The sequence below is a fragment of the Balearica regulorum genome, chromosome 15 (genome assembly GCF_011004875.1).
Source record: "Balearica regulorum gibbericeps isolate bBalReg1 chromosome 15, bBalReg1.pri, whole genome shotgun sequence".
NCBI classification, from domain to species: Eukaryota; Metazoa; Chordata; class Aves; order Gruiformes; family Gruidae; genus Balearica; species Balearica regulorum.
In genome coordinates, this window is record NC_046198.1 from 18159685 (window position 1) to 18180647 (window position 20963).

Genomic DNA, 20963 nt, shown 5'->3' on the forward strand with positions numbered 1-20963 from the left:
GGTACACTTTTCATCCTTGTCATTCACCCAGCCCTGCTCGCTTTCATAACCACCCTGCATCAGTTGGTGCTTTCTTGACGCTTTGACTCAAAAATGGCAAGTGCAGATGTAGCTCGATATTGCTTGAGGCCACACTACTTACCTATGCACAACAACTTGTGGCACAGCGTAACTGCAGTGTTTATGCTCCTTTGACCCCTCACAGATTTGCCTGGGATGAGTGGACTTCTAGCTCCAGTCCTAATCAAGCTCCATGTAAGAGTGCAGAATATATTACTCATGAATTATTGACAAAGTTTAGTGCAGTTTGTGCATTTTGCATTATTCCCAGTTCGGAATATTGTGATTAGTTTGTAACTGTTGAGTGCTGTGTTCATTGAAGAATTAAACTGAGAACAAAAGCTAATAGGTGTTAGCATCAGTTGCCATAGGGTCTCCTCTGACAGGAATTGGACATAGAGTTATATCTTTTCCTATGGAATTCAGTATCAAAACCTACATTTCAAGGCATGAGTCAAAATTATTATAACAGTGTCTGTTCTTAATGATCAGTTCCAACTAATGCATTAGCAATGAGACACACTACTTGGAGAGTATGGTAAAATAAAAAAATATAAAGAAAACTTGATATACATGTAAGAAATTACATAGTGTGAGGTTCATTCAGTTTAGAACACAATTATCTCTTGGCTTTGTTTTTCAGGTAGCTGAAATGCATGGGGAACTGATTGAATTCAACGAGAGGCTGCACCGTGCTCTGATGGCCAAAGAAGCTCTTGTGTCCCAGATGAGACAAGAACTGATTGATTTGAGAGGGCCCGTAAGTGTGTGTTTATCACTGTGTAGAACACCACTCTGGAATAAGCTCAAAACCATTACTTGTGATGAAATAAAATATATATTAGCTTATAAGTGAATAGCACATCTGTCAAGAACACCTTTTGTGTTCTTGTGTTTTTGATAGTCTCTGATTCTCTTTAGCAGAATGGAATGTAAACCAGATATATTCAGATGATAAAATTGTTTTCTACCAACTATTGCTTCACTTCAGCTTTTTGTGTTAACAGATTTGGTTGAAATTGGAAAATAAACAGGAAGGAAACAGAAGGAGTCAGGAATGTTCCTAGTAGTTGTCCATCTTCTGAGGGAGGCACACTTTGGATGTGGTTGTTGATACGATTACGTGGTATTGCTCCTTACTTTTTTGTTTGCACTGGAAGCATTCATGCCTGTTTTATCACAGCATTTACATGAAGTGGCTGATGGCAGTTCCGTGTGTGTTAGAGAAGCAGGATTTCATCTATCATTTTCAGCCTTTTAGATGGAAACAATCACTTTATTGTGTGGAGATGACAAATGACAAATCACATGAGTATTACAGCTGTGCTTTCTTAGTTGGAGGTGTTGGGCTGTGTTTCCCTGTTCAGATAGGTTGTTTTTAACCATGTATCTCCATATCCTACTCCAGTACTTAGGTTTTGATAATATGTTTTAATGTATCCGATACCGAGAGAAAACGAAGTCCTAGAACTTTTGAAGCAGTGGAAGTGGTACTGTATTTTTAAGGGCTAGCTAAATGCTAGTTGTTATTAGTTGCTATTGTCCAAAGTGAAAGCGTGAATTGAATACAGTCCTGAGGACTTCTGCATTAAAGTAAGAGGTGGATACATTTTAATTCTATATTAGTAAACCAAACTCTGTGCTGATAGTCTGTTACTTAGTAGACTCTCGTTAGAACTGTCAAAGTTGGTAAAGGGTGTAACTGCCAGAAATTGTGGGGTATGAATATCCGATCTCCCTTTTACTTGTTTGAAAGTATCAGCCAAGCTCTGAACATTTTATTATTAAAATAGTACAAAACTTAATTTGTTATAAAAATAGCTTCCGTGATTGTTCACAGTCTTTTCTTTTCCTTTTAATGCTGATAATCAATTTTAATGGCTGTAATTTATAAATGATCTTTCCAAATTTCTAGTTATTGGGTTGCAGAACTTCTGCAACAAACAGAGGAATATTAAAACAAAAAGTATGTGCTTTCAAGGGTATAGGGAAGTACTTTGATGTACTCCAGCACTGTGTGTGCATTACAATGAGCAACACTTCAGTTACCATCTCACAGTCAGTAACCAGTCTGTTTCAACACAGAAGTGCAAGCACTGGAACTCATTAATGCCATCCTTTTTCTTATTTCCAAAGTCCACACTCTGGTTGTGAGGTTTTTATGCAAAACTCTTGCTGATGTTGATGAAAATAACTGTGTATATCTGGAGGCAAGGTTTGCCCCTTCAGGTATAGGTAAAGAGAGGGTGTGGGTAGTAGGCAAGAGAGAAGATTCTGTTCTCTGGCACAGCAGCCCGGGAAAGCCAAGCGTGTGCTGCCACTGAGGGTGGGCTCGTGGGGAACAGCTGATGGTGGTCCCCTTCCCTCCTCATCCCCCTAAAAAGGGCAGCAGAGGTGTTCCAGCACCATATACATGCCCTGTGTGTGTGTCCTGGAGCTGTCTTGGCTCTGCACAGTCCTTTTCTTCTTTTCCTTTCTCTGGCAGGAATGATTCAGTTTTTGCTGAGGCGTACCCTGTTAATCCTGGCATGCAAAATTCAGTTGTGGCTTGTGTATTGGGAGGTCTCAAGCTGGTCTGTCAAAATGCCTGGGAAGGAGATTTTATTTAGTCCCCTTTGCAATTTTATATTGCTTTGCAATAAATAAATACTGCTTTACAATAAGCAGTAATATATATTTAAGTTTCTTAGGCAGCAAATATTCTGAAAAATAGTAATATGCATGCAACACACGAGAGATACACTGAACCAATGTTTAACTAATGTAGAAGCTGTCTCTGAAGTTCACAACTTTTTGCTGTTTTTCTTCATCGAAACACACAAACTATTCTGGGGTACGCTTCACATTTTACGGTATTTAAAGGAGAGAAGGTACCCTTTCATGTTTAACTAGCTTTAAAGTAAGGCAAAAAGCTATTGCTGTTTCAATCTTGTTTCCTCATGACTGCGACTTCTTTTGACTCTGCAGGCGTTAGTCCATCATTGCCGTCTTTATGGACTTCTGTAGCTATATAATGTTTTGTAAGAACACAGCTAAAATAAAATGATCGTGTGTCTTAGTGGAATGTTGGCTGTAAAAGCAAGTGATCGCTAGGTTTTATATGCTTCATCTCTTCCCATAAATTGTTTATACACACAATGTACTTTGTTTTGGCACACCTTACTTATAAAGGCCTAATAATGATGCTTTTTATCTGGGTTTTCTATACCTTTCAAAATTACATGCTTTTACAAACCCCAATCTTTTTCTTTACAAAACTATAGCAAATTCAAACATGAAGAACTCGCAAGGGTGTTATGTGCATAATCCCGTTGCATGGTGATTTATTTTTGTTTTATTGTTTCTCAGTTTCTATTGGCATTTAAAAAAATTGAATATTGAATTGTAATTTCCTTATAATACTGTGCTCTCTTAATAGAAAGCATAATAACCAGTGTGTGGGAATTACTTCTGTTTTGTAAATACAGGTCCCTGGAGATTTGAGTCAAACATCTGAAGATCAGAGTTTGTCAGATTTTGAAATGTAAGTTTCATAACACACATAGTTTTCTCTTCTACTGTCTTTATGGGAAAGAAGAATAAGCAAACAGATTCAGTCCTTTGCTTTTCCTATATTGTTTCCAATAACTGAATTCTCAGCTGTGATGTTCCATTGTTAAAAAAGTACGGAGAGCTGCACAGTCTGTGCTTAGCATAATTTTTAATGATGATGATGCAAGGAGTTTAGATTTATGAAGCTTCTCTTGGAGCGCTCTTTCAGTGCACTAGGTCTTGGTATTCTAACAAAGCACCAAAAAGTTACTGTTTTCAGTGGCTTTGGGTTTGATAGATGCTAGGTGCTACTCACAATGTGGTGGACTTTCTCATCGTTACAGCGTAGCTCCCCATCAATGCATACAAGTAGTACTACACCCCCACACAACCCAGCTGGTCATCCCAGAGTGTTCCAGAGTGGTGTGATTTGGAGGTTTGCCTTTATTAGTCAGACTAATGAATCTGGCTTTTAGTGGATGAGGGGGTGAAAATATAGCTGGTGTCTTTGAATCATAGAAATTTGGAGATGAATTACAAAGAGTGGATGGAAGTGGCTTCTCCATAATTGTGCAGTGTTCTTCTGTTATTTAATGAGCTTGGGTTTTGCTGAGTTTTGTGGACCAAAACGTTGAGTTTGTGGAAATGAATAGTTCTTGTTTCATATGTATAATCAAATGTTGTCACATGCACGTTGTAAAAAAACATCCAAGCAAACCCAAAATCCCACAAAGGGAATTGTTTCAGTGCTCTTTTTTTGTTATGTTAATTTTAGGGAACACTTTTAGATACAGCAGGTATAAAAGATTCAGGCAGAACTACAATTTTTCTGATACTCCATTTGAAATGTTAATTTGCTTTGTCGATCACTTTGATCATTATCTAAATCACCGGAGGTAGTTGCTTTGCAATTCTTCTACATAAATATGATTCCCTATTTTAAGTTTTTCTCTCTCCTCCTCAGATCAAACCGTGCTCTTATTAATGTTTGGATTCCTTCAGTCTTTCTGCGTGGAAAAGCTGCTAATGCATTCCATGTTTATCAGGTAAGAGAGCCATCTTAACACAGGTTCTGTGTCAAAGTTTCTGACTGAAATGATGATGAAGCACGCTAATAAGATGACTGCATTGGCCAGGGAGTGCAGTTCAATAATGCCTTCTTCAATATGCTGCACATATTCTGTTTCAGTTTGGGGGATATCAGTGACAGACGTGTTGCTTGACAGACAGACAGATGTGGCTTACTGTCGTAGCTCGCTCAAACCCATTTTGAATGGTGCAACAAGCCTTCGCTGCGTGTCATTCCCATGTTCATAGTGTGTTCTGAAGTTAGGGGTTGTGCTCCCTGCCTGCCTCGTAGGTGAAGCATTGAAACCCTGTGCTGTTCCTTGATTCCTAGATTCTCGGCTTCAGAACAGTTACCCCCTCCATGGATAGAATGGCAGGGCAAACTTTAAAGACTTTTTAATATGCTGGCCCAGGCTGTTTGTATTTCTTCATTTGTGGATTATTAGCAGCTGCAAAAATCTTCCACTTTTGTTTCAGCCACATATTCTTAGCTCTGAACAAGATTTCTGAAGCTTTTTAACATTCCTCTCACTCCAAATGATGATTTTTGTAGAATCTTGAATCATTTATGAAGTGCTGGCAGATAGTTGAAAAGTACAGGAAAACAGCCACCTTTTGCCAGTAAAAGACAATGAAAAATAAGACTTTAGCTACTGGAAAGAAAAGCCAACAATACTGAACGGTTTGTAGTTTGTTCAAAAGCATTGAATAATCAATCAAATTCAGGTGCACAAGTATTTGTGGAAACTGAACCTGTTGACAAGCGTGGTTATTTTTGTCTGTCTGGCTCTCACACGTCCCTCCACTCTGCTGTCACTGGTGACGCATTCTCAAACCCAGAGCCCGGGCTGCTAAGGCAGCATCTGTATCCCACTCCACCACATCTTACTCCAACGGTGTTGCAGTTCTGTGACCACCAGAGGAGCTCTGGTTTCTCCTGCTGGTTTCCTAGGTTGCTCTGTTTTATTCTTTTCACCATACTTTGCCATTTCTGAGGTTTCTCCCTATCACCACGCACCACCTGCTCTCCACCCCATGCACCATTTCCTCACCGAGTTGGTCAGCCTGTTGACAAAGATGATCTTGTCCCACTCTGTTGGGTGGATTTCATCTCTCCCAGCACTCCTTGAGTTTTAAAAGTTCAGTCTTTCCTCAAGCATTTTTATGTCTGGAATGTGATGTACCCCAGAATGATCTTCTTTGTGGGTTTTTTTTTCTTTTCCTGAAGTTGCGTAGAAATTTTGAGTTTCTGGCAGATACCAAATATTTTTCTGGAATTGTCTTATTTTAGTTATCTGAACAATGAGGTCTTTTGCGTTTGCAACAATATGACACTGGAATTTCTACATTCTCTGGCTTTTTTTGAGTTATATCTGCAGTACAGATTGAAATGAAGGCACCCAGAATATCCCTTTAATTTTTAGGTGCATTTCTGACTGTTTGGCTTGGCACACTTGTTAATGATGGTGAGAAATGACATGTAACAGTACTGTCTGTACAGCATTAATTTTGTGTCTTTCTAATGTTACTGATATCTGCTGTTATGTGAACGACAGGAGAAGGGGAATATGGCCCAGTAGTTGGTCTCGTCTTTTCCTGGTATATGGGAAGGCTCGTGTGGATGCAATGAACACAGCTCCACGTTTTTTTTCTATTTATATGAAAAGTTAACATAATTTCTAATTAGCAAATTGTGAGCATGAATTGTTGCAGTGGGAGACTCATTGCAAAGAAGAGCACTCTCAGCTCATTTCTGTTTTAAGATTCTGTTTTAAGATTCTGTTGTGAATAAGTAGTAAAACCTGTGGCTTTCTCAGGCATCTTTACTCATCTGTTGCTCACACAGGTTTTGCTCATTTGATTGGTGAGAAGTAGAAACAAAATAATTGTGGATGAGCAGAGAGTTTGGCTATAGGCAGCTCTTTAGCAAGAGGAGAGGCTGTGATAGATGAAGGAATGGGAGGAAAACGGTCTTCGTATGCTATTAAAGGTTCTTAAGTGCACTAATAACGTTATTATTGCATAGGCAGGCCATTTTGTTTAAAAATAAGTGCTGCCAGTTTGGAGGTCCTGAGTGGTTAAATGGCCAGAAAGAACGTAAGAAGAAATGAAAGAAAAGCACGTAAGCACATACCTGTTTGAAAAAGGGCCATGGCGAATTTGCGTGTCTTGCAAATAGTTGCATTTTTATCAACAATTTTAATTTTATTATTTGCTTTTTCAGTTGCATTCTCTTTGGTTGAAGGGGAAGAAAGAATCTTTTTTTATTATTAAACTTGCCTTTGTATTTTGAGTTTTGTTAGTGTCATTACTACTAAGACATGAACCAGAAACTAGTTATAAGGTTGCTATCTAATATGTCAAATCTTTTATTTTTTTTTTTTTTAAGTAATAAAGTGCTTTTCATTAAGGTATATTAGATCTGGATTAAAAAACATGAATTCTTTGAAGAATTTCATTTATTTTTAATTTTACTTACTAAAGAGTTCAATACTTTTCATGCAGTTTGACTGTAGATGACTGGACAAATGGCATCATGAAACCCTGGAAAGTATGCAGAAGTCATACATACTATCGATGCACATTCTTTTTTAATAGGAAAAATATTGAGGTAAACGAAGCTTCTCTATTTATAAGAGGTTCAGGGTTTTATCCAAAATCTGTTGGAGTAGAGGGCTAGGTGTTGCTCTCAGTTTGCTTTGGTTAGGGGCCTAACTACAGTGACGTGAACAAAAGTTAGGCGATTTTATTGTGCTTTTGCACCTTATTTGTCATTGGCATAGCATTTTAGAAAACATGTTGTGCTGGTACAGAGTGGGTTTTAATAGACTTCATCCATTACTCATCATCAACAGAAAACAGAGAACTTGTGATTGAAGGCTAAGCCTCTTGAGAAGAGGAAAAAAAGGAAGCAAAATATCATTGCAAGATTCTAAAAGTCTAGATTTACAAAAAGACAATTTTGAGAATCTTATAGGTTCTTTATGTCTACATATATTCATAACGTTGCGCATCATTCACAGTGTGTAAAATTCAGTTTATTGGTGTATGTATTTGAAAAATGTACAAATTCTTCTGAATATGCTCTATCCTTTATCTATTCATGCTAGCAATTTACGGACATGTGCAATGTGGAAAGTTAGCAGCGGCTGTCCAGAACAGACCTAGAATATCTGAGGTCGGACTAGTTTGTCTTTAATTACAGAATGACACGGAATGTCATAGAATTCCTCTGGTGAACAGTTGTGTATTGGCTTAACTTTGTCTTCTACAATTTAGAAAAAGCTAGCAAGAATTACCTGTAGAGGTGACTAAAACTTCTTTAATTCTTATTTACCTTTGATCTTGGTACCTGCTGAGATCTTTCCTTATGGAAGAATACATTAATGGCATTCCTACTAGTTTTTGATCTCAGTAACAGGAGTACAACTGGGAAGAGTATCTGTCTAGCCAATAACTTTGTTGTCGGCCACTGTGCATGTGAAAAAAAGAAATTTTCCTAAATAGACATACAGTCTGTACCAGAGCACCATGGCAAAACGCCTGAAGTGATTGCCACATCTCTGATCAAATATATAGTCATGTGCTTGCCGAATACATATTCTGCGTTTTATAGCTACCAGGAAAGTGTTAATTTATAAAACTTCAGAATAGCCTCAGTAATGACACTATGCATTTATCTTGTTAAATCTCTGCCAAAACATGTGCCCCTGATTACAGGGAATTTGAGTCAATGTTGAAATTGTAGAAGATATATTTATTTACCAGACTACCAGTATGTAATGAACAGACGAGGACTGGGAGTGACAGGATAAATGACGGAGCTCTTTTCTGAGAGAGTCCTCTTATTCATAATAAACAGTATTTTTGCTGCTTTATCATTTATTTCTCCAATGGCAGAAAATTAAAATGCACGTATAATTCTTTGTATCAGCTACACGAGAAATTGCTTGTAGTATTTCAATGTAAAGGAAAGTAGGAATGTTGCAGAATGTTGCTAGCATCGAGATCATTACCAATGTCTTCTGGAGTTCAGATTTCTCTGCGAGTACTTAACTGTAACTTGAGATGAAAAACTGACTCTTGGTTGTGCTGGTTAGTTTTGAGAAAAAGATGTCAAATGAACGTTGGAGAAAGCTAACGTGTGCCAGTGGGAACCGGCAAAGTTTGAAACTTTGGGTTTGGGTAAGCATCATTTTAGATATGCTAAATGCTTTTGACTGTGCTTAAAGCTAATTGGAAATTAGCCTTAAGAGGCTTAGCCTGCCTGCCAGTTAGATCGTGTGTGCAGTACTGTTAAGGTACGGTGTTGCTGCCAAATGCAGATGTTTCAGAAGGGCATGGGCTTTGACCGTTGCTTTGCCAAATGCAGTTCTTGTAAATGTATTTCTACCGTGGCTTGATTTCGTCTGCACTTTCTGTTATTAGAAAGCTAAGGCGATTGTCCTCCTCTCCCCTCCTGTTAGGAGCCAGCTTGTTCACCCTGGCTGATTTGAAATGGTGTATCTCTGGAGCATTTCACTTGATGGAGGGAGGAAGGCAGCGTGCCAGCAGAGACTTGCTGTGTCACACTTATCGTTGATGCACTTTAGAATTGGTGTGCCTCTTCTGTCTCTTTTTGCTCATAGATGCGTATTTTCTAGCAGAAAATAAACTACTGTATACGTATCATGTGCCTTGGAAATGACCAAAAGAGGGTGAGAAGAATTGCAGAGCACCTCAAATAGTTTGACCCTAACATTTGAAAAGTATGAACCTCACAGCTCCACAGTATCTGTCATCTTTTTTTCCTGGACTCACAAATGCTTCTTAAGAATATAAGAATCAGGAGAAATAAAGCTGGGTAGCTGTGCCTCTTCAAAATCAATGCCAGTTTTGCATTTGTGCTTCTTAAACCAGGAAAGGAAACGAATGAATGTTAATTTGCATATCAGGAGGGCCTGACTTGTACAGGAGAAGAATAGACTCCAGCAGGAGTTTTGTTCTAGTGCTTGCTTTTTAATTTTTTTTTTTAATTTAATGCAGATGTGTAATGCTGTTTTGAAGGGCATTTCAAAGCATTTCTTTTTGTGTCATTTTAATATTTCGGTATGTTTCAGATGTCCTGCTCAAAATCAGTACATCTTCCGTCCTTAGAAAAACCCAGACGTTATTCTTCAGTGAATATAGAAGGAAAAGCTTTCAGCTCCAGCGTACTTGTCACATAGTTTCAACCATCAAATAGTTTCTTTAATTTCTGTTAAGGATTAAGGATTCTGGACAAGCTCAGAAATATGGTTGTGGACTCTGAAAGCAAGCAACATTTTACCATGAATCCTATTAGACGTGGAAATTTTAATCAGACTGCTGTATTTGTAGACTTACACAGCACTCTTGCAGTAATGTTTAACTGGCAGCGTTTACTGGTTATGAATCTTAAGAATAAAAAAAGTTATTACAAGTAAATAAATACATTTTAAAAAAATAAAGAATTAAAGTCCTCTCGAAAGCAAAATAGAGGAACGTACTCATTCTGGAGGACAAAAGCAGAAATACAGTGTTACAAGCCTCTTACAGGTTCCAAAAGCATAAAACCTCACGGTCTCTTTTGTACGTGTCAGGAAGAGGCCCCTAGCTAACGTCGGGGGACAACTGCTCGAGCTGAAGAGGGTGGCCTCAGAACGTAAAATGGTAACAGAAAAACACATCTTTTAAAATCGCTGTTCACCACGGAGCTGTTATGTGGTATTCCCATTCTGGATAATTCCTTGTGGAGAATTAGCAGATTGTCTGTTTCAAATGAAATACCAGTAGAAGATCTTATTGAACAAATAAACAATAAATCTCCACACGCAGTTCACCAGGAATCCAAGAGTGAAATAGCTGAAAACTGAGTGATCAATAGCTTCTGGTTTGGGTGCCCGAAGATTTTAAAGTAGCTAATCCGACACAATTTCTAAAAGGGTTTAGGGAGGTCTAAAAACCAAGTTGTCAGAAATTTTTAGGAAAGGGATAGAAAACCAGAAAACTCTATTATGGCATGTATAACCTCTGGCTTATCTGTGTGCAGTTCTAGACCTTCCAAAGAAATATATCAAAACTGGAAAGAATACGAGTGAAGATAGAAGCTTTTTTATTTGAGGAGCATATTAGAAATTCTGAGCCTGCAAGACAGACAGCTGAGAGGGGAATAAGAGCAGTCTTTCAAATCATGAAAGACATGGAGAAATCTTTTAACTGTTTCAAAATGCAAATTGGAGCATCCATTGAAACTACTAGCTTGCAGTTTCAAAACAAGTGCGTGACAGTGGGTTTTTTTCCACAACATGTAATTGGGGGTGCAAGACATTTTGCCACAGAGTTGGTGAGTACTGGAAGCTTACATGGGTGTAGAAAATAATTGAGCTAATTACATTGAAGAAAAATCAGTCCGAACACAAAGACATGACATCTTTCTCAGGAAATATCTGGATAGCAATATTTTGGAAGATGGGCAACTTTACTGGATAAATATCACTATACCTTTTGTTCATATTTAAGTGCACTGAATAAAATACATTTCATAATTCACCAAATATTCTTCTGAACTGTTGAAATCCTATGCCTTGCAGTAACAGTACAGTGGAAGAGACTTGGAGGTTGTGGTGTAGGATTAACTAAATGTGAGTGGCCCTTGTAACACTGTGCTAAGAATGACTAATGTACTCCTAAAATGGACATAATAGGTATGATTAGGAAATCCCTTTCCTTCCACTAGTGTTTCTCTTCTATGCATGGCAAGCTCATTCTACTGTTTTCAGAAGCACATCTTCTCTCTATTTGCTCAGCTTTGTTTTGCTTCAGGTTGATATCTTGACTACTCTCTTCCCAGTCATTAGTGCTGACAGATTACTAGTATAATTAATTTTGCACCTGAGTAGAAAGATTAATGAGATGACTAGTTAATGTCCTTATTGTGAATCAACAAATCATAAGGATTATATAGATGTTACTGGATGAAATTATCTGGGCTGTGACAGGAGCTCAGACTAGATCGTTGTAACAACAACTTCTACGAGGACATTGGAACAATTACAGTTGTCCACTTGGAGTCCAAAAGAAGCTTCAGAGGTTTATTCTCTTACAAACTTTGTGATGGCTATTAGTAAGTGGTCAACTCATTAATTATAAGTATTAAAGGACCTAGCCACATATGAAGAAACCAATATAGTTTGTACAAAGTAACAGTTAAAAAAACGTAGTCCTTTAAACAGGTGATTTAGATATTAGGCAGCATTGTAAAATCAGGGTCATACCAGCAAAAGTCTACTCTTCCGTTACAAACATCCTGTCTTCTCTAGTTAACTAGTTGCTTTCTGATGATGGCTGTTTGTCATCTGTGGAGTTTGATGCCTGTCTTTTTTGGGAATCTTTTGTGAGAAAATAATTAGAAAATAAAGTCTCATCCAGTATATTCATAGGGATAAAGACAGAATCCAGATCAGAATAAAACCTAAAATTTTGCATTTACGTTTTACCTCTAGATGGTGATAGTTAGTTGCAGTTTCTTTAGTACCTGTAAAGCAAGATGATTATTGCAATAATACTATTTTGTCATATTTTTCAACTGTAGAGTATCTTGTTATTTTCTGCATACATACGGATTGCATTTTCCTGTGAAGTGTACGGCAAATGCCATTAGTCATGCCTTTTGTTGCTATAATTACCAATGGCTGACACTTAAGATAATGAAACTGAGATTTTGTGATTCTTAAAGTGATATCAATATTTAAATGGCTACTTGCAAATCTGCCTTGTTTGCAAAGCAGTAAACATTTTAGATTATACCAAGTAAGATTAAAGATGAACGTGCTAATCAGACAAGACTGTTGCTATTTGCATGTGAATAGGACCCCCCCAAGATTATCATCAATAAACATTCTTCCAACGTTTTTATTCCTTTGACTGTCTTCAGTCTTACTGTTTAATATTGACTGATATCTTTTCTCGTAATACTTCTTTTTATGTTACTGTAAATGATGTTCTGTTTTCCCTCTCCACTGCCCTTCTGAAGGAAGAGCAGTATGCCTTCAGATGAAGGGGCTGTTCACGGTACCTGCATGCTCCTGCCTGCACACTGGTGAGACACCCTCCGTTCCCTGGCCAGAGCACCCACAGTACTCTATTTGGAGAAGAAGCCAGCAGCTCTGTCATTTTACCTGTATTCTCTTCTGCAGAAACTTACAGTGTAGAATCCCAGACTGGTTTGGGTGGGCAGGGACCTCAAAGCCCATCTAGTGCCATCCCTGCCATGGGCAGGGACACCCTCCACTAGCCCCGGTTGCCCAAAGCCCCATCCAACCTGGCCTTGAACACTGCCAGGGAGCCAGGGGCAGCCACAGCTTCTCTGGGCACCCTGTGCCAGGGCCTCAGCACCCTCACAGGGTGCTGCAGCTCCTCCTGCAGCTTCAGGCCATTCCCCCTTCCTTCACTGCACAGGTTGTCAGTTGTTGCAATGACTATCAGGTCAAATGGCACGTTTGTGAAATGGTTAATTATTTTGGGACATTATAAGTAGTGTTTCACTGTCAAAAGGAGCTAACCCTGTTATTGAGCGAAATCTTCTGTGCTGATTTGATTTGTATTAAAAACAAAAAAAGGTATTGATTCCATCCAGCAGAAGTTGTAGGCATGCTGCTTTTGTTCTTCAGCGTCCAGGCACTTCAGTGCTGTTTTGGTAACAGAAGCAGAACTGTCACTGCAGAAACATGGAACGTTAGTTTGCGTGCATGTAATGGAGTGGAGAGGCCTAAAACCCACGACGTTTTTCTGTTTAGTCAAACAATATTGACTGGTTTTAAGGTTCACGCTTTGAAGTGCGTTCTCTCATATATTTGATGCTGTATTGTTCATTTTTACGAAGTAAATATAAAAAAGTTGAAGATTTAACATTACAAAATATATGACGGTATTTGCAGTCTTTGTGCAAGTAGATAAAATGGTCTCATGAGATAAAAGCTTGTTCACTTTAATTCCTGTTATGTCTCTGTACGTAGAAAGGCACACAAAAAGCTGTTCATCTCACAGCTGAAAAGTTTCATTGTTCTGTTTGTTTTTCATTATGCAGAAATTCTTAAATTGGGTCATTTTCAAAGAAAGAACTTGAACATAAATGCAGTCCTGCAACTGTGTCAAAATATAACCTGCATTTGTATTCATTTCTCACACTTCAAAGGTAACTTTGGAGAATTCAGCTTGAATTTGTATTCTAACGAGAATCCCATTGTCCTAAAGCAAAGCCAAGAAATGTAACTGTTTCTTCCGTTTTTCTATATGCTTCCCCTTTGGATTCATACCTGTTACTACTTCTATGTGTTTTGAGTACAGAAATAATTTTGATAAAAGTTTCCTAAATAGATTGAAATGCATCACTCCTCTCAGAAGAGCACACTATGAAATAGGAACAAAAGGTAGTTCCAATCCCCTGAAAGAATTATTTCTTAAATTGTAAATTTTGAGCAAAATCTTTTTAATTTAGTGTTCCTGAATAATTAAGATGTACCTTAAACTTGAGTTAGTTTTAAGAATTTTTAAAACTTTATTATCGTCATAAACCAGTATCGGAGAAACAGAACAAGTAGCAGTTACAGAAGCTCATCCCAGGACATGCTGCACCTCTGGTTGAAATGAATTTTCTTCTTTCTACAGAAAGACTACTCCGTCGTTTTTCTTAGATTATGTTAGCAATACTTTACAAAAGTACTGGCAGTTTTCTTTGGAAATATTGTGGATTATAAGATTTGTTTAACCAAATGTTAAGTTGTTAATTACTTGGAGTTGTTGCAATGAGTACTCCAGGCTTCTATAATGTCTATACACCCAACTCACCAAGTGCAGAGAATCAGTAGATACATTTTACTGATGTTAACAAGTTTTGCTTTATAGTTCAGAGGACTGAAATTGTTTCTCTTCTGTTTCTTCCCTCGTTTTTGTCATAGACATTCTTAAACAGGAGGGGGGTGGGTTTGGTTTTCTGGATGGGAAACTTATAGCGGAGGCAGTGAAAACGATGAACTGGGTTAGGTAGTTGAGGAGAACTTTTAATGCAGGTGAGATCTTGTCTCCTCTTAGTGCTTCCAGCTCTCCATCAGCCGTTCTGAACTGGGCTTGCACAAGTCCCTGTCTTGTGCTTGATCTTCCCTCTCTGTCGTTGTAGCAGAAGAGGATGTCTTTTTATGCTGTTTAATAGATTACTTTTTGTAAGATAAAAAAGGAAATTACCCTTTCTGTTAAGATTGGTAAAAGATAACATGGATCACAGTAGGACTGAAGTATTTTAGAATAGAATTTTAGTAGTTTAGAAAGTAATTTGGGGACATTACAAGTGTTGCAGTTTGGACCTGGTATGAAATTATGATTGGTATATTATATAACATAATATCTAATTATTTGACTATTTCAAAGGCAAGAGTTAAAGGAGATGCGAGATTTTGTTGGTAGATTCTGCCTGTAAGAAGGGGAGAAGCTGAAATGCTTGCAGTTTGAACTTCATCCATATCATCCCTCGCAGGGCTTTTGTTGGCTTTTCCAACCCAACAGAGTTACAAGAGGTGTATCAGCATAGGTAGTCGGAGGAGCAGGCTGTTCTGAGTAACTTCTTATTTGTTCCAAGCTTACTTTGTCCTGTCCAGGGGGGAAAAGAGGCAAAGTTAAGCACGTAACGTCTGCTTCCCCGAACAATCTCTTCTCCACCCCGTGTCCTCCCCGCCATGTTAATTGCCACTCTCAGAAGACACATCAAATCCGTTTCAGAACTGTCCTTCCTTCATCGGCCTGTCCTGCTGAGTCCTAGCAAAATGCTTCTTAAGGTATGTATGTTCTGTTAGCATGGGCAGGTTTAATTATTAATCTTCTCACCCTTTTCTATCTTAATCTGAGCCGATATTCCTGTATCTGAAGCAAGTATCCTCACCTTACAGAAACGTTTTGTAGCTTCTTTACTAAGAACAAAACTCTAGCAAAAAATTAAATATCTCTGTGAGTTCACATCTACTTCCCTTTTTCTTGCTGTACCGAGTACTGAAGTGTAAAGGGAAAACTATGGACCAACGGTACTGAAAAATTATTTAAAGTGTTATTTAAAAGCAAATGTAAAGAAAGCTTTCACCAGTCAAGCTTAGCAGAGTCAACATTTAAAAAATAATGGTGCCCATTTGCATGTTATGTTTTTGTATTCATGCTGATTGGGTTGTCTCCACCGAAGCGGTTGCTATTTTTTCTTTTTGTTGTCACATGCTTGGGCATTGATTTGAAAGGCATAGGTAACAAGCAAGAGGATCTCCAGAAAAGACTTTTTTATTAGTGAGGGAAAGGAAGTTAGAAAGAGAGTAATACGGTAGAAATGCAGTAATGCAGAAAAAATAGTTTTTCTCTCACCCCTTCCTCCCCCGCCCCCCCCCCCCCCCCCCCAATAATCCTTAGCTAGGTGGAAATGCCACAGTAGCTTCCTTAGTGTAGATGAGTCTCTTTTACTTTCCCTGTACTGCCCATCTTTTCTTTTTTTTTTTTTTTCATGCTTGTAAGAAAAACTATGACCTTATCCAGCATGGGACTGATTCTTTACAAACCTTCTCAGTATTCATTATATCCTTTGATGTGTTCTGCCGCTGAAATGATCTGAGTTCTCTGGCATCTTGTGCCATTGAATTTTAGATGTGGTTTAGTAGAGTTCCACTGCTCACCTTCCATTAGCATTATTCACTCACCTTCTGACACTTTTCTTGCCTCTGGAACGGGACTTGGACTCAGAGGGACTTTAACTTCAGCAGGTTTGTACACGTGGAGCTTCCATCCACAGAGTTCTCTGGCTAGAATTTATTTTTCATTATGTGTTCAGATCCTGCTGCCAGGAAATGTGAGCCATATTTGGTTTAGGGAAGGTCTTTCCTGAGGCTTAATCTGGTATTTCTAGAACCATGAACGTCATTGCAACAGACGATTCTCTGATATGCCATTCAGTATCTCTTTCTACCTGCAGTGCTTGAGAGAGCGCCAAAAAGTGAACACTAAATACATCAATCCAGATTTTGCATCCAAAAGGAAAAGCACTCACTTTAGAGTTCTGCAGACCTGAAGAACGAGTGTTGATTATAGGCATTTAGCCAGTGAAGGTACACTGGAACTGAAGCAAGTTGGAATTTTGGCCTTTGTCCTTTCTTCTCCTTAGGCTTTTACACACAAGTGGTAATGAACTGCGTCAATAGTTACTGGTCTATTACCAGGATTCGTTAACAGCATTTTTGACTCAGAACTGCTGAAAGATTCCTTAACCTATTAAAGAAACTTTTGACTCAAAAACCAGTACCGTGGGAGTAGAGTTTATTCATTTCAGTATACAATCATTAAACTAGTGCTTTTAAATTGGTTCTCAGTAGTTTTCTGGCATTTCAGTAATATTAAGTTAGCAGGTAGCTGGCTGAAAAACAAAATCTTAAATTACTAGTGGTTTTGCCATTTCTCTTCTAATGTTTGACTTCCAACATGTTTGCGATGAGAAAATAACAGACTAATTAATTATATATACTTATTAACTGAAATTTTTTTCAGCTGCTGTAAATCATAGCTACAAAAAGGTTACCAATCAATCCTCACATGGGAGACCCAATTAGAAAGTGCTCCTAAATTACAAAAAAACCCCTACTTAATTCATTTTTTTGATATACAAGAGAATATTAAAGTAAAATCTTTTGTCTACAATGAAATAAGCATTCTAGCGTTGATTTTGATTTGATCTGTAAATTTTCATTACCTTGAAAATTACTTAATCAGGTTAGGAAGTGAACGATTTCAGGAAAACCTGGACATTTGAAAGGAAACATAGTGATTTGGAATTGATTTTTAAATTGACCAGAGACTGAGCCTAAGAGTAGTCCTTTCAGCTTTCTATAACATGATCTTAAAATACTGTTCTGTAATTACAGGTCATGTATTTAAGGTCCCTTCCACCCCAAACCATTCCATGATTCTATGTTAAGGTATTTTCAGTAGTAGAAAGTAGTGTTGCTCTAGGGCACAGCATGATCATTTGGGGCAAACGTACACAACAGTGTATTTGGCAGCTACAGATGTCATTGATTTCCTATTAAAAGACCACGAATGAAATTGTGGATACATTGAAGATGACGGAAATAGTCCTGATGACGTTTAAGACAATTTCAAACCACGTATCCCAAGTTGCTTGATTTGTTTCAAAATTTTGTGTACGCAGATAATTGTTCCCTGTTACTCCTGTGCTTAAGTTGTATGATCTATATGTGATTTAAATGAGGATAACTATATGCCTTATATGACTAGACTAGAATAACTTTATCCAAGCAGTTTTATATTTAGGATTTACTTGGTTTGATTTCCCAACTGAATTTGCATTAAGTGTCTTGAAATACCTGGGCTTGTGAATAGTATTCCCTGTTGAGATAATAAAGCTTTAAATGTGTACTATATCATGAACTTTCATACGCCTTTCATAGTCTATTGTATGATTGTCAATAAATTCAGCGTGGCACAGGGCTCCACATGTTGCATTTTCATGTGTTACTGTCTAAAAGAAATCAATATCTATCTACATAGAAGAACAGGAAGAGATTCTTTAACAGTTTTATCTAAGAAATTAGTCTATCTTTTTGCAGTCCTTAAAAATTTCAATTACGGTGTACTGGGTTCCTTAATTAGTTAACTATGGGTTACAGCTTAGCAGGTAATACTGAACTGCATGATTCACCAAGTCACATGTGCAAAGATAACGGCTTAGTTAAATTAGGATTTCCATATTAAATAACTTGGTTAAAAATAATTTAAGCTTTTTTGCTGTCCATGCCCCCCCCGTAGGGAAGCTGAAACACGACTCTTGGAAACATATACAAAATTTCAAACAGTATGCTGATTGAAGGGAAGAACAGGTAGGGAGAGAGGTTAGAGCTAGGTGAATAAAGAGTATTTAATATAGTTTGTACTACGTTACATGAATTTTATTGAAAATATGCAAAATACTTGCATTTCATATTTCCCATCATTTTCCTTCAGAGGTGTACTGAATTGTTAAAACAGATGGTCCTGTAGGTGTTTAATTATCTTTATCCTGGCTTTATTTTCAAAATGAAAAAGAAACCTGAATACTTCTTGCAGACTTATTGTAGTGGTTCCATCATTACACTATCTGAATTCTTGTTACCAAAACTAGTTGAATTTTTGTTCACATATGCATTTGTAATTCACACAATACTCTGAATATTTTGTATTCTTAGATGTGCTAATTTTGGAATTAGAGTATTCATTTTTTGTCGTCGTCATGAAACATGAAGTACAATAGTAACAAAAAATATGCTTGTTATTCAATAGAATCCAATATTATGAATATATGAATAATTTCTACAGTGAAATAGTATAGTTTGACAGAAGTTGCATGGTATATTGTACTTTGTTGCGAGACAGAAGCCTCCTATAAATGTGAGAAACTGGGTGTCTGTAGAGACAAGAGGATGACTTAAAGACCCAACCAAAGGAAGACTGCTTAAGCTGCTTTTGTGGGAGAAGACATTCGCTTGATGTCACTGGATCTCTCAAATACCATGAGTCCTGAGTAAAATTTTTGGTTTTTCTAAGGACTTGGCAACTCTAGAGGAGAAAGGCCATGTTAATGTTTCAGTCATCAGGAAAAGCTACAATTCAATGTTGGAGTCGGTCACATCAAAATCCAAATTTCATTTTTTCCTAATATTCCCAAAAAACCTGTTGTTACTGCCCAGTCTTTGCGTGATGGCTGTTGGTGTTGCTTTTTTTATGTAAGCATTCTCCTGACACTTGCCTTCTAGCTTACTAAATGACTGGGTGTTGTTGGAGAAGGAAGGCAGTGCAGTGTCATCAGTAGTATTCCAGCTTAATTTGTGATGCAAACCACTGAGATTATTAACAGGCACGTGAGAGTGAACGAGCTCCAGATTCTAGAGAAGCAGCTAAGGAAAGGGTCATGCTGGACCTTGGGTGTTGATGCTTGGGGTGTTGTTTCTGACTTGTGCTGTTTCAGCATCCTTTTAAACTGTGGGCTCATTTCGCTAGAGGAAAGGTTATTCCCTAGTAATGAGAGAAATCTCAGCTCTCCGTAAGTATGTTTCACTTCTGCATGAAGTTTTCCTAGAGAACGTGAATATTTAGCATGTAATTGGTAATATGCTCATGAAATAATTGAGTGGCAAACAAAAACAGAATCACAAAAACTACAGCTGTGTTAAATTATACTTAATGTCCTATACAAGCAGAAAGAATGAACTGTGTTTATTTTCCAAACAATAAAATTTCTAGTTTAGTTTTCAATGTAATTTTTTTTTTAAGAAAGTAAATTAAGTTTCATACTTTGGATAAAATTATGTTTTGCAATTCTGATGCTACAAAGCTAATTTACAAAGTTGAAAAACCGTGTTGAGTATGTAGAAATCAATTTTATAGTGATATTAAATGATTTTTTTCCTTTGGTCACTGGCTAGTAGAATATGCTGGAAACCATGGTAACAAAAAGTGCTGCCATGGTTGCCCCGGAGTCATGTTAAAATGAGCAAGCTGTGTTTGTCTTGATTAATATAATAAAAAGAGAGAAGAGGAGAGGGGAGAAGGGAAGAATAAGATTAATGGCCTGTACAACAGAAACAGCAAATATACAGTCAGAGATGTATCTCTGGATAAGCAATCCTGGAAATTCTGGTACCGTTGCATCACGGATGCAAAGGTGTTAAGCTGTGAAGCTTTAAAAAGAAGGTATATCTGTTCAATGGTTTGTTTTTAAATTATTTCCTCCCATGTCTGTATTTTGCAGGTTTATATTAGGATAAAGGATGATGAATGGAACGTTTATCGAAGATATGCGGAGTTCAGAAGTTTGCATCATAAATTACAGAATAAATACCAGCAAGTGAGGACTTTTAACTTTCCACCAAAAAAGGCCATTGGAAACAAGGTACTGAAAAGAACTCATAATATCAGTAAGAGTTGGGGAAAAAAACCTCTCCTAGCCACACATTAAAAAAAAAAAAAAAGCTGACTATCATAAATATTTTTTACACCTGCTAGACAGTACCTGCTATTTTTATGCAGACTTTGCCCTCATCAGCTGCAGATTCACAGGTAATGTAGTTAATGCATTGATTTTTCCACTCACTGAAAAGAAATCTGTTTTTATTAAGTGAAATATTGATGGCACACACAGTAGACAAATGCACAAAACCCAAAAAACTGGACTGGACAGCTGTAGATGTAAAACGTAAACTCCATGCCATTCTTTACAATAAATGCCAGCAACT

At 37.5% G+C, this 20963-nt stretch overlaps 1 protein-coding gene across 4 annotated transcripts in view; it reads left to right on the forward strand.

The window, feature by feature from the left end:
* Positions 1-20963, forward strand: part of SNX29 (sorting nexin 29) — a 126692-nt gene that overhangs the window by 59037 nt on the left and 46692 nt on the right. For all 4 annotated transcript variants that reach the window (XR_012837849.1, XM_075767363.1, XM_075767364.1 and 1 more), the window contains 4 exons: positions 704-820; positions 3528-3583; positions 4556-4637; positions 20480-20620. Coding sequence is in view for 3 of the 4 variants with exons in the window: in XM_075767363.1 (XP_075623478.1) it covers positions 704-820; positions 3528-3583; positions 4556-4637; positions 20480-20620 (396 nt within the window). In the remaining variant the exon portion in view is untranslated. The remainder of the gene's footprint in view (positions 1-703; positions 821-3527; positions 3584-4555; positions 4638-20479; positions 20621-20963) is intronic.